Source organism: Lactuca serriola, chromosome 6, assembly GCF_051521515.1.
Source record: "Lactuca serriola cultivar US96UC23 chromosome 6, Lser_US96UC23_V15, whole genome shotgun sequence".
NCBI lineage: Eukaryota > Viridiplantae > Streptophyta > Magnoliopsida > Asterales > Asteraceae > Lactuca > Lactuca serriola.
In genome coordinates, this window is record NC_136413.1 from 145,177,672 (window position 1) to 145,191,646 (window position 13,975).

The 13,975-nt window shown below is 35.7% G+C and overlaps 1 protein-coding gene across 1 annotated transcript; it reads right to left on the reverse strand.

Annotated features, from left to right (window-relative positions):
- Positions 1-9,791: 9,791 nt before the first annotated feature.
- Positions 9,792-10,959, reverse strand: LOC145060233 (uncharacterized). Its single transcript, XM_079007938.1, has 3 exons — positions 10,745-10,959; positions 10,390-10,544; positions 9,792-10,270 (listed from the first exon to the last, which is right to left on the reverse strand). Exons 1-3 carry the CDS (start codon positions 10,957-10,959, stop codon positions 9,792-9,794), a joined length of 849 nt encoding a protein of 282 aa, XP_078864064.1.
- Positions 10,960-13,975: the final 3,016 nt, after the last annotated feature.

The window sequence follows — 13,975 nt, forward strand, 5'->3', positions numbered from 1 at the left end:
CTCCTGAAGGTGTCGCCATGGAAAGGCGTTATCTGATTCAGGAAGCGGGGCAAGTTGGGCCCCAGGTACATTGGACCGTTCAGGGTTATAGCCCGGGTGGGCAAGGTGGCGTATAGGTTGGATTTGCCAGCCGAACTCAGTCAGATACACAACACTTTCCATGTTTCTCAATTGCGAAAGTGCCTGGTGGACGCCTCAGCAGTGGTACCCTTGGAGGACATTCAGGTTGATGACAACCTGAACTACATTGAGCGACCGGTGACAATCCTTGACCGGAAGTCGAAGGATTTGAGGAACAAAAGAGTGGAAATCGTGAAGGTGCAATGGCAGCACCGGAAGGGGTCGGAGTGGACTTGGGAGCCGGTGGACGAGATGATGGAGCATTACCTCGATCTGTTTCAGGATCAAGCAGTAGACTTCGAGGACGAAGTGTACAATAAGTAGGGGAGATTTGTAGCACCTGGTTCTTGGTATGTATTCTTTTATTAATTCTTTAAAATGTTTTGCATTTTGGCCTTGGACTCGGCGAGTTGAAGGACCAACTCGTCGAGTAGAAGTGGGATGAGACGCGGGGTTTAAGCTGTGGACTCGACGAGTCAAGTCTCGGACTCGGCGAGTAGGCCCTGTCTGGACAAAAACCCTAACCCGAGGGTTTGCACCCTATTTAAACACCTTAACTCTGCCTCCTTCGTCCCATTTGCTCCCAGAAGACCCCCATAGCAAACCCTAGCCGTTATTGAAGCTATCTAAGGCATTTGGAGTGATTTTGGTGATTTTGTGACCCAAGGAAGGAAGGAACAGCTTGAAGGATCAAGAGGAGGCTAGAAGGATCCGATTTTGAGCATCATTTGCAGTCTACAGAAGGTATAAAGTCTATAACTTGTTTTTTCTTTTGATAGATCCCATTTTGTGGAGTTCTAGGGCTTTTCTAAGCCATTTTGGTCACTAGCCATGATTGCAAGCATGGTTTGGGGTTGATGTTTCGGATCTAGGTCCTTAGAGGGGTTACAAGGCAGAAAGGAGTGGCTCTTGCGCTCAAAGAAGGCCCCATTCATTGTAAGAGCTTGTTTTAGAACCTTTTGAGCTCAAAGTCCCATGCAAGCACGTAAAGGTTGTAACTTTACGTGCTAGATCGATTGTAGAAGCATAGATCTATCTTTTGATCAAGGGTTGTACATCATAAATCGAAGATTTAGTGAGAGGATGTGACCAACTCGACGAGTCCATTCTTGGACTCGGAGAGTCCAAGGCAATCTTCTTAAGGATAAAGATGAACTTGACGAGTTGTTCATCAACTCAGCGAGTTGAGGACAGAACTTGTTCATCCGATGAAGGTGAACTCGACGAGTTGTTCATCAACTCGGCGAGTCGGATGAGTTTTCATGTGATGTTCATACGAGAGAAGGACTCGTCGAGTTGACGGCCCAACTCGACGAGTGGGGTCATGGATGAGGACGAGTAAAGGGTGAGGGACTCGACGAGTTGACGGCCCAACTCGGCGAGTCGGTTCAACTTGAAGTTGACTTTGACTTGGACTTGATTGGGGGTAGAATAGTCATTCTACCGTAAGAGTAAATGTTAGTTTCTGACTAAGTGTTTTTGGGGATTGTAGCCGGAGGGTTTTCGGAGCAGCAATAGATAGAGACTTCCCACACGGATTATCAGCAGCTACTTGTTCGAGGTGAGTTACCTTCCAGTAGCGGTGGGTCTACGGCCACAATACCGGCCCACCAGTAGGAGTCATATGTTAGATGATTGTCTTTGTGATATTCATCTAGGTTTGCTACTACCTGGTATGTTATATGATGACATGATATGTTATATGTGATAGTGTAACGCCTGCAGATCCGGGCTAGTCAATTTAGAGGCAATAGGGGTCGAAAACGACTTTTCGACAAAAAGATTATTTAGAATAAATAATCTTAACCAAGTTGTAGAATATGTCACAGGGTTTCCGTACATATAAAGAACGCCGAAATCCGAGTTATAACGAAGAAGTTATGACCCGTCGAAGTTTCGCGTCGGAACCGGCACGGCGCCGAGAAGCGTAAATAGTAAATTTATGATAGAGCGAGATTTAGATTTAGCGCTCTAAACGAAAGTCGTAGAATATGTTAAACTAAGAACTTCGATAAAAAGAACGCCCAAATCTGACTTCGTATGAAGAAGTTACGATTTTTCGAAGTTTCGGATTAGCAGTGTACAGTCTGAAATTCGAATATTAGATCGAGCGATTTTTAGCCGACACAACCTAAACGAGAATTGAAGATCTCATTATTAGTAGTGTAACAATAAAAAGACAGACGAAAATGGACATCGGATGAAGAAGTTATGAGATTTTAACGGACCAATCCTGTCCCGACCTGTTAAAAATATAACTTTAAAAATAAAGTCAAAATTAGCCGACGGAGTCTAAACGAAAGTTGTAGAGTACGTCTCCACCTACGCGTGGATATAAATAACGTCAAAAACGGAGTTCGTATGAACGAGTTACAAATTATAATAGCATATTTACGTATTAAAATAAAGTATAAATCATATATACGTACACATATATATACATATGTATATATCATTAGAAAGGTATCGACGATGCGGTCATTATAAGACTAATGTTGAGTTCTTTCGACATTAGTTTAGTGCAAATATCATTAAATCTATTTAAAATAGTATTATAAAGGGGTGTTTAGTTGTTTATATAACTATAAGGTCATTAAGTAATTATGGAGGGTAGTTTTTGTAAATTCAATTACTATAAATAAGAGGCTTGGGCTCTCATATTTCTTGCACCATTCTCTTGATTCAAGAGTCTTTCTCTCCTTATCCCCCGAGCATTTCGGTCCCTCGTGATTCGACTTCTCTTTCTGTAGTTTTAGTATAGTAAGGTGAGCGCTGAAGCGCTGCACGAATCTTTCTTAGAAAGATTCAGCGACGAAGTTCTGCCCCTACAGAGCCCGACTCCTAGTTAAAATCCCCTTGTAAGTAAGTTATGCTTATCCTATTTTAAATATAGTTTATATTTAAAATTAGTATTGTTATTATAAATTTATAATAAATATTTGAGCTATTATTATGAATTATATAAGTGTCGTTATAATATCTTTTTAACTACTCGCGGTACGGGGAATCTGGTTTAAAGGGCCGCATAGGGTTGTTGGATTTCAGAAGTGCTATATGCCAAAATGGTCCTGCCCTCCGGTGTTTTATGTCTGGCCCCTGTCTGTACATAGTGGTTGGAAAGTATTGTTTAAACGCTTATATAATAATAATAATAATAAGACTAATAATTAGTCACGGTAAATCTTAGACTAAAATCTAGTGGTAATAATACTAGGTTTCGTCGAAGGAAATTATTTTAAAGTAAACGAAGCGCTGTCCGAGTACCGAGTCACCACCTTCTCAAGTGAGTGCATGGTCCCTTTCATCTTACACATAGATATGAAGTATTTTAATATAAATTACGTGTTATGTGTGCATATTGTCTTAATACTTGCTGTCTATGCTGGTGAAAGATTTTTATACATGTTTTAAATGATTTAAACTGTATAAAGTATTTTATATCTACAAAATATGTTGCGTAAAACATGGGTAGATGAATGATGAGGGATAAAAGCTGAAATAGAGGAACATTAGTAGTACGGACCTAGTGCCCTATAGGTAATACATTGGCAGCAGTGGACCAAGTACCCTATAGATGAGCACTGGCAGCTGCGCCACAACCCGTAGATGTTTTAGATCTACGGTAAACGTCCTAGCAGCTGCGCTCTAAGGACAGTATCAACAGCTGTGCCTAATAGGGAGCCTTATGACCATGACAGTGGCGTTAAAAGGTCAATACCGGCAGAAGCGCCTCATAGGAAATGTCCCAATTCTGGCAGCTGTGCCTAAGTGACAAGATTAGCAGCTGCGCTTGACCAAAGTGTCATTGGCAACAATGGACTTCATGTTGTTTCCTTAGGATGATCCTTAGGAATGAATGAATGAGAAATAGCTGATTCTTAGGGTAGATCCTTAAGAATAAAGAAGATAATGGGGATGGGTAATTGGGTTGATTATTTGATTGTTTAAACATAATAATTATATTATTGTGGGTTGAAAACCCTATGTACTCACCAGGTTTCCTAACCTGACCCACTCAGTTTATTTATATCACAGGTGTTGATATGAAGTGACACTACACTGAGAGATTTAAAGAGATGTAGATCACTAGTGTAAATAATTGTAAGTTCTGTTTATGCTTATGTTTCTGTATTAACGATGACATCCCAAACGTTTTAAAATGAAATAAATACGTTTCTTCGAAAATGTTTTAATAACGTATTTACCATGTTTTTCTGGGAACAAATTCCGCAACATTTTTATAAAATGAAGTACTCTGATTTTTATAAAGCATAAACAACATCGGTCTTTTCTGGCCGTGAAAATGGGGATGTCACAGATAGTAGTAGAGTTCGGTTGTTAGGACCGAAGGGTAGGTCAGACACCCCAGATATGTCTGACAGTACGTGATGATATGTTTATATGCTGGCATGATATGTTATATGTGATAGTGGTAGAAGGAGGGGAATAGTCCCCAAGTTCGGTTGTTAGGACTGAAGGGTAGTTCGGACACCCCATATATGTCTGATAGTATGTTTATGTTATGATATATGTGATAATAGCAGTAAGGGGTGGAATAGTCCCTGAGGGTCGGTTGTTAGGACCGACGGGTAGGTCAGCACCCCAGAATGGCTTGACATGGGTTGGACGGCACCCCCAGAATGCCCGCATGGGTAGGACGGCACCCCAGAATGCCCGCATGGGTAGGTCGGCACCCCAGAATGGTCGTACGGGTAGGTCAGCACCCCAGAATGGCTGTACCGGGTAGGTCGGGCACCCTAGAATTGTCTGGCAGTATGTATGCTATGTGATTGAATGGTATGTGGTACGCTGGGGGAACTCACTAAGCTTCGTGCTTACAGTTTACAGTTTTGGTTTAAGGTATCTCTTCAGCAAAGGGGAAGGAGCTGGCGCGGTAGCGGCACATCATACACACACTCTTTGTTTTCCGCACTATGAGTTATCATGGGATTTGTACTCTGACATTATTATGTTTTTACAATTCGTTTTTCAGATACGAGAGACGTTTTTATTAAATGATATGATCGGATGATATTTTGTTACAAATGTTTTGCAAATCATTTAATCAAAAATGAAATTTTTGGACGTGAAAATTGGGTCGTTACAAGACTAGTGTTAAAACATGGAAACACGAGGACACTAGGATCAAAAAAACATTACTTAACCTTTTTGTGGTAGGCGAACTACTTTTCAAGTTTGTTGAAAACGAGGCTTTTATGGAATACACCAACACACTTAATGCTAAGGTCGTTTTGCCATCTAGACATACGATATCCCAGAATGTTTCCAAGTTTTACATTGAAGAAAGAACCAAAATGCTTCAATTTTTAAGTAACCCAAAGACTGCTATACATTTGACAATGGACACTTGGACGTCTTCTTGTCAAAGGACTACTTACATGGTGGTCACCGCTCACTTCATAAATGAGAATTGGATAATACACAAGAGAATTATAAACTTTAGGGAGATAGATAGCCATAAGGGAGAGGATATGGGCCTAGAATTACTCAATTGTATTCATGGATGGAGAATAAAAAATGTCATGACCATTACCTAGGACAACGCCGCTACAAACGACAGGCAATTGACTTTTTGGTCAAAAAGTTGTCCAATCTTTACGATGTTGGAAAGCATTTTATAGTTAGGTGTATGACCCACATTTTAAACCTTATTGTAAAGGATGGACTAAAATACCAAAACTATCATGTTGAGTGTATCAAAAAGGTGGTACGGTATATTAGATTGTCACCATAAAAAATAAACAAGTTCAAGAAGACGATGAAAGATTGTGGCTTACAAACGAAGAAGTTTCTATGTGGTGACACCTGTACCCGATGGAACTCGACTTTCGAGTTATTGAAGTCCGCATACCAGTTACAAGAAGCATTTATGGAATTTGGCGTAAGAGGTAATATTTACTTTTAAGTTATATTTCAGCTTTCCAACAATATTTTTAAAATTTTGTAATATGTGAAAAATTTTAAACAACCATAAATCATTCGTTTTAAGTCGGATTGATATGCGGTTTTTTCCAATGTTTAATTTACAGTTTGTAGATGAATTTAGACTATAATTTTGTTGATTTTGGTATTATATTCAATGAGTTACAGTCTTTCAAAGTTGAGCTATCAAAGCTGAAAATTTTCGACTTTTCAGCAACATTTTTACAATTTTGTAATCTGTGGAATTTTTTAAACAACTATAACTCATTCGTTGTAAGTCGGATTGACACGTGGTTTTTTCCAATGTTTAATTTAAAGTTTGTAGATGAATTTGTACTATAATTTTGTTGATTTTGGCATTATATTCAATGAGTTACAATCTTTCAAAGCTGAGCTATCAAAGCTGAAAAATTTCAGCTTTTCAGCAACATTTTTAAAATTTTGTAGTCTGTGGAATTTTTTAAACAACCATAACTCATTTGTTTTAAGACGGATTGACATATGGTTTTTTTCAACGTTTAATTTACAGTTTATAGATAAATTTAGACTATAATTTTGGTTGATTTTTGTATTATATTCAACGAGTTACAGTCTTTCAAAGTTGAGCTATCAAAGCTGAAATATTTCAGCTTTTTAGCTATTATTTTAGACTATTATTCTGAATTTTATGTATCTTTGATAGATAAATCATATGAAAGGGATCTTGGTAGAGTACAAGAAAATTATGACTTTGAAATTGTAACCGAAATAGTGAAGATCTTTGAAAAATTCAAGACAAAAATAGAGCTTGTTTCGGCTACATCAAAACCTTTGGTAAATCTTTTTATCCGAGAGTCATAGATGTGGACGTACATCTAAGAAAGTGGTCAACCAAACCAATGTTTCTCGAAATGGTAAAAGACATGAAGACGAAATACGGAAAATATTGGGGTGCATACAACAAGATGAACGATTTTATGTACTTTGTGGTTTTACTTAATCCTACCACCAAATCACCTTTTTTGTTACATGCTTTTAAAAAATGATCGGGTACATGGAACCGTCATTGACCCCCGCGGGCATAGACATAAAAGCACGTCAAATGGTTCGAGATGTTGAGAATAGGATGAAAAATTTATTTATGACCTACTTGGAACGATTTGACAACGGTAGATCATCTCAATAAGAAGCGAGTCAAATAGTCATTGATGTTGATGATGATAACGATTTTTTCGGTGATTTTTTTGTACGGGAGGTAGCAACTCGGATCCAACAGATAACGAGTTCTAAACTTATTTGAAAGAGAATATAGTTAATTATAAAAAAAATTAATTCTCGGGTGGTGGAGAGTAAACGCGATTAGGTTCCCGACAATTGCTCGGATGGCGAAAGGTGATTACTTTTTTTAGTCTTTCATAGTTTCTTTATAAATTAATGTTGTTACAATTTAATTCTTTGTTGTTAGACATATTGGCGATACAAATATCAAGTGTGGCGTCCGAGTCCGCGTTTAGCACATGTGGTAGAGTTGTAAGTGAGTATCAGACTAGTTTATCGACGTTGATAGTTGAAGCTTTGTTATGCACCCAAGATTGGGTGAGAAAGTCAACAAATCCGATAATTGACAATGTTGATGACATCTTGAACGATGATGATATAGCTTTGGGTAAAAAAATTACAATCTTTGTTCTTTTTTATACAATTATTACTTTTTATTAAATACTAACAACATTTTCATTTGTGTTTATGTAGAGATTGCACAAGCTTTAAACATGTTAGATATGGATAACAATGATATTGAGAAGAGGCCAATGGAAGAATAGATTATGAGTTTATTAAGTTTGTTAATTTGATTGATTTTAAAGTTTAAACTATGATTTTTGGTGTTACGGTAATACTTTTGTATGTTTGTCTTATGATTGTTAATTTTTGTTGGTGAACTTGATTTATATGTTAGTTGCTTTTATTTGGAAAATTAAATTTGCAAGTTATAATATTATACATCAAGGTAGATTAGTTATGCATGAAACGGAAACGTAATCATTTTTACAAGTTGTATCGTATCAAAACTCAACAACATATTTGTTTTAACGAGTTCTATCAAACGAAAAACCTTATTTTAACGACTTGTACTCTATGCAATTAAAGTTGTATCGGTCCAAACGGGTCCAAGAACCGGAAAACCCGGACCTGGACCCGGAACCGGACACGGACACGACTCATCCGGTCCGGTCCATGGTCCACAAAATTCTCCATAACCGGTCTGGTCCAAGAGCCGGTTCGGTCCAAATGCTCATCCCTAACCCACATGGCGTGCTGTTTGCCCACTGAGACTTCGGATAGACTCCAGGGTTGCTGATAACCCATGGGGCGAGTTGTTTGTCCACCGAGACTTCGAGTAGTCTCTAGGGTTGCTGATAACCCATAACTGTTTATTGTAACGTGTTGTGTGTGGTATTTTGTGGAATTCACTAAGTTTTGTGCTTACGATTTGTGGTTTAAATGGTTTCAAGTTTTCTTATAATGAAGGAGGGTCACGGTTCGATTGCATCACATCAATGAGAGACTTGTGCACGTGATAACTTTTGACGATACTCTGATAAATGTGTTAAGATTAAATGGTCCTATTTAAAATTTTGTAGTTGTGATTTGAATAAACACTTAGATTTTTAATTGAAAACTTTTGGTTGAAATTTGAAGCGTTACAAAATCGCCGCGTTTTGTGATTAGGTGAGAGAAATTGACTGTTTGAATGGTCACTTTTTTCAAATTTCATTTTTTTATTTAATAACTATATATATACATATATTTTTTTTACTAAACCCCACTCACATTTCTTTATATTTTACATTTTTCTTTCAAAAGCTCTCAATATGTTTTCTTCCGAAAAGCCTACCGACGTCAAAAAATATTATGATAATCGGTTTTAATTTCTTGTTTTTTTCTAAGTTTTTAATTGTTTTTTTTTAGTTTAGGTTTAAGACTTTTAGTTTTTTTTTCTAAGTTTTTAGTTTTTTTTTTTAAATCATGTTATGTTTTTTAAGTAACGTAATGTAACAGATTTTAATTTTAATTAATGAAATGTTATGTTTTTTTTATGAAATTAAAGTTTTTATTTAAATTAAATTTTTTAAAAATAAAGTGTGGCACAATTTTTTGGATGTGGCAAAGAAACACACTTTTATGGTAAAAAATGATGTGACGTTTATGTGTCAGTAAATGGAATAGTTTCGATGACACCACTTCCTCCGATCTAATAGTACATGTTTTTGGTACTAGTAGCGATACCCATGATACTGGCACCCATAATTTATTTAGAGAAATGTCGTCCTATATATTTAAAAGGTATTGTAGTATTTATCCTCTCACGCATGTAAATCGTCACATTATTTAGACTACTAGGTGTAGGCAACATGTTATCACATGTTACCACACCCAAAAGGTGTCATGTCAGCATCTTACTCAGACATGGTGTTATAACACCCAAGGTGGAAATGGGCAACATCTAATAACATGTGATAACACAAATTATTTTTTATTTTATTTTATATTTTTTTTGATGTTTTTTCTATATTTCGAATTTGTTTTTTTTATTTATTTATATTTGAAAAGTAAAAAATAAAATTTTAATAAATCTTAATTAAAAACAACATTAAAAAATTACAACAAAACACAAAAACATTTAAAAACCTACAAAAAACAAAAAAATAAAAAAAAAGATGATAAAACCTACATTTTTTGCCCTAAAACTATTCATCTTCATCTTCGTGACCAACATAGATGTAATCCGCCAAGTTTTCACGGAGTTGCTTGTGTTTTCGCTGATCTTGAATATCAACCACTTTATGTAAATATTCTGATGTCCCTAGTTGAAATTGCACATGTCTTGGTTCCGTAGGAGAATACGTTGCAATATTGTGTCCTTTATCTTCAACAACCATGTTATGCATTATGATACATGCATACATGATATATCGTAGAGTATCTAACTCATTAGGTCTCGCCGCATGTTCAACAATGTGCCATTTTGATTTCAAAACCCCAAAAGCACGTTCAACGTCCTTACGTGCTCCTTCTTGTCGTCTCTTGAAATATTTGTCCCTTGGATCTATTAGGTGTCGAAACGCCTTCACAAACGTAAAATATTGTGGATATATTCCGTCTGTAAGGTAATAGCCGAACTTATATTCATTTCCATTCACTGTGAAAGGAGCATCCGTGGCTTTTCCTGACAAAAGATCGTCAAATATTGGTTTTTGATCGAGAACGTTGACGTCGTTGTTAGAACCCCGCAACCCCGAAAAAAGCATGCCAAATCGTCAACACCTCTTGTCAATAAATACAAACTTTCTCGTGCGGTCTTCTCAGACATTCTCATATAATCGTTAACAGAATCGGGTGACTCTCCCATTGTCATAAGTTTAATTGCAGCAACACATTTTTGCAACCCTGTGAAGCCTCGTTTGCCTCTAGCATCATATCTCATTTGGAAAAATTCATATCTAAATAAATATTAAACACGTAAAAATTATATTTATTTTTATCTAAAAGTAACATTTTATAAATTATAAAAGTTGAAACAAACGATACCTAAATATATAGTAAACAAACGATACCTAATTAAATATTAAACATGTAAATTTGTATTCATTTTATCTAAAAGTGACATTTTGTAAATTATAAAAGTTGAATCAAACGATACCTTGCTTCCATAGCGTTGACTATCATTTCGAAGACATTTTTTCGCAAACAAAATCTTCTTTTGAAATCGCTTGGCTGGTAGACATAATTTTCCGCAAAGTAATCGTTAACTAGCCACCGATGCCCTTCCCCACGATCTCTATTTAACGCCACACGTCGCGTGAGTAGTGGAGCTGGATCTGGCTGTAGTAGCATGTCTGTGTAATACTGATACATCATACTCACGAACAAATCGTCTTCGTCGTTATCATCATTGTACGGATGAGCCGGATCAAATTCATTTATAGTTGGTTGATTTTTGTGTTTGTGTTTTGAGTGATATAGAAATAGAGATAGATATAGAGAAATATGTGTAGTAAAAAGAATGATGTATATATATATATATATATATATATATATATATATATATATATATATATATATATATATATATATATATATAATGAAAATGTAATTGGTAATTTTTTTTATTATTAAAGTTACCGTTTTTAAACGGTTGAATTTGCAAACGGTCCGATTTTTCACGCGTTACAAGATGTTACCACCATCACACGCCATAACATAACATCTAATAACGGGAGGGGGGCGGTGTTCCCCCGTTATGATGCCGTTATGGCATTGCCACATCAGATAACGCCATTCCGGCGTTACCCACACCCGCTCCTCTTAAAGATAATAAGATGTCGTTAGCACGGGGGATTTTAAATACATCCGATTTTAAAGTCAAAAAACCATTTTAAAGGTCAAAAAACCACGTTGACTTTTAAGTAACCCAATTTGATGGGATTATAGATAATATTCAATTATGTTTGTACCAGACACAGTAAAGTAATCGGTGTTGTTATACAAATTTATTAAAACTTTCATTTATAACCCTCTAACATATACTAAATTTATAATTTATACCTTTAACTCTTAACTAAATATTTTATATTAGGAATTAACATATAATACCTCAATTTCATTTTGTATACCTTTGAATAATTACATAATCAATTTTATTTTGTATAATTACATATTCAATTTTATTATAGGGATTTTCATATAATATTTCAATTTTAAATTTTTCTTTAAAATTTAATATTAACGATATCAATTGGGCTGCAAAACGTACCTAACGAACATGCATATATATTTGTTCATTTCACCTTAAATTGTAAATAAATATCACGAACAATTAAACGAACAATAAAAAACTTAAAATGATGTTTTTTCACAACAATAATAAATTAAATTATAATTTTTATTTACCACCGTTTTGTCAAACACTGTCATATTCTGATTTTATTAATTATCAGCGACATCAACTACATGAATATTACAGTTATTACGTGGTGCATTCGGTGGAATATACATACATTAAGTCGAGCATTATATAATATTTCTCATCCAACAGAACGTTCTGATATGTTGTGATGCCAAAGTGGCAAAACTGTAGGCATTGGATGTGATTCTTGTAAATCAACTTTTACATAACAGACATTATGAATGAAGACGAGAACAATAGATCTATGATGTGAGATTTCTTGCGGACCATGCCAAAACAGAAAACAGGTCAATGAATCGTGTTTGTCTAAAGACGATTACACTACACTTATTAGCAATGAGGAATCATGTATTCGACATAATCAACCAATAATCATTTTGTACAGAACCCAATCCAATGGAACTCAACGATTGATGTATGTTGTTTATATAATCCTGAAAAATCATTGCATATCGTCCCCAGTTTTCTAATAACTCATTATATAGTTTTGAGCGGATTTGACACCAATAATTTTGACTATAATCGTAGGAGACAACTATTGCCCGAAATCCACAATTTCCATCTCCCTCTACATCTTCAGTGTTTGTAACATATGGATGAAATTCATTTGGAATTTCACATACTGTTAGGCATACCTGGGTGTCACAACTAGCATTTTTAGCTAGGAAATTATATTTTCATATAAACATCATCCATTGTAAAAGTATGTACTCTAAGTGAATACAATACTCTATCCTCGTTCAAAATACACCTCATATGTTCAACTAAGGGTTGGAAACCTTAGTAATCCCGGTCCAAGTTCCTTATGAACTAAAATTCTCCTATTGGGCCTAGAAGCCCTAAGTGGGCTCTAAATAGACCACATTCATAAAACCTTAGTATTTTGGGCCATGTGGGCCTAAAATAATCCATCTTACCTCTAATGAGCCTTGTTGGGCCATAAAAGATTTCATTTGCCCCAATGGGCCGAAAATTTATTTTTGGGCTTCATAAATTCGAGTATGGGCCCAAGATGATTCCTTTCCTCTCTCCTTAGCCCAAATCGGCCCATGTTTAATAAAAAAAAAGAAGAAAAGAGATAAGAATTGTGAAGGAAATAAAAACAAAAATTGGAAATTATGGGAAATTTGTGAGGATGCCACCTTCTTATTGCATGGTGGACATCCATGCAATGTTACCTCACTTCTCTCCTCTCTCTCTCTTCTTAATCTCGGCCTAAGGCCATTCTCCCTCACCAAAAATCATTCATGTTTCCTTTCACTCCCAAAAACCTCAAGAACTCTTCCATTTTCTCCTTAAACCCGTGAGTGGGTGTGTGTGCACAAGAAAGTTCATCAAACTCACATGCTAGGTAAGTTACTTCACCCTCAAGTTGTATAAATTCATCTATGATCAAATCCTCCTAGAAACATCACAAATCTCTTGATTATCCTACTAGAAACATCATAGTTTTGAGGATCCTCTCAAGAAGCAAGCTAGGCCGAAATCTCTCACTTTCTTCATCAAAAACCGAAACCTTCAAACAAGGTGAGCTTCATACTCCCTATTTTTCTGTTTTATAAGTTTTGGGGGGGGGGGGGGAATACAAGTGAAAGTGTAGATCTATATGTGTTTTGTATGCCTTGTATGATTTCTATGCTCATATGTGTGTTTATGATGTTGGATCTAGCCATAAACCCCTAAAAATCGAGATATACTTTATGTTAAATGATACTAGCATCAATTATATTTCTACATACAAAGTATTTCAAGAAAAATAGCTAAGTGGCTTAGTAACATCTTCTTTGGGCTAAAAACTCAATTTTTGGACACAAAATGTTAAAAATATAAAGTTAAAGGGCCCAAAATGACATATTACGAATTCTGATGGATGAGGAGTGTCAAAACAGTTTCAATAAAATATTTTCTGGAAATATACTCATTTGGAGGATTAAAAATATAAATTTCAAGCTTAATGGGCTAAAA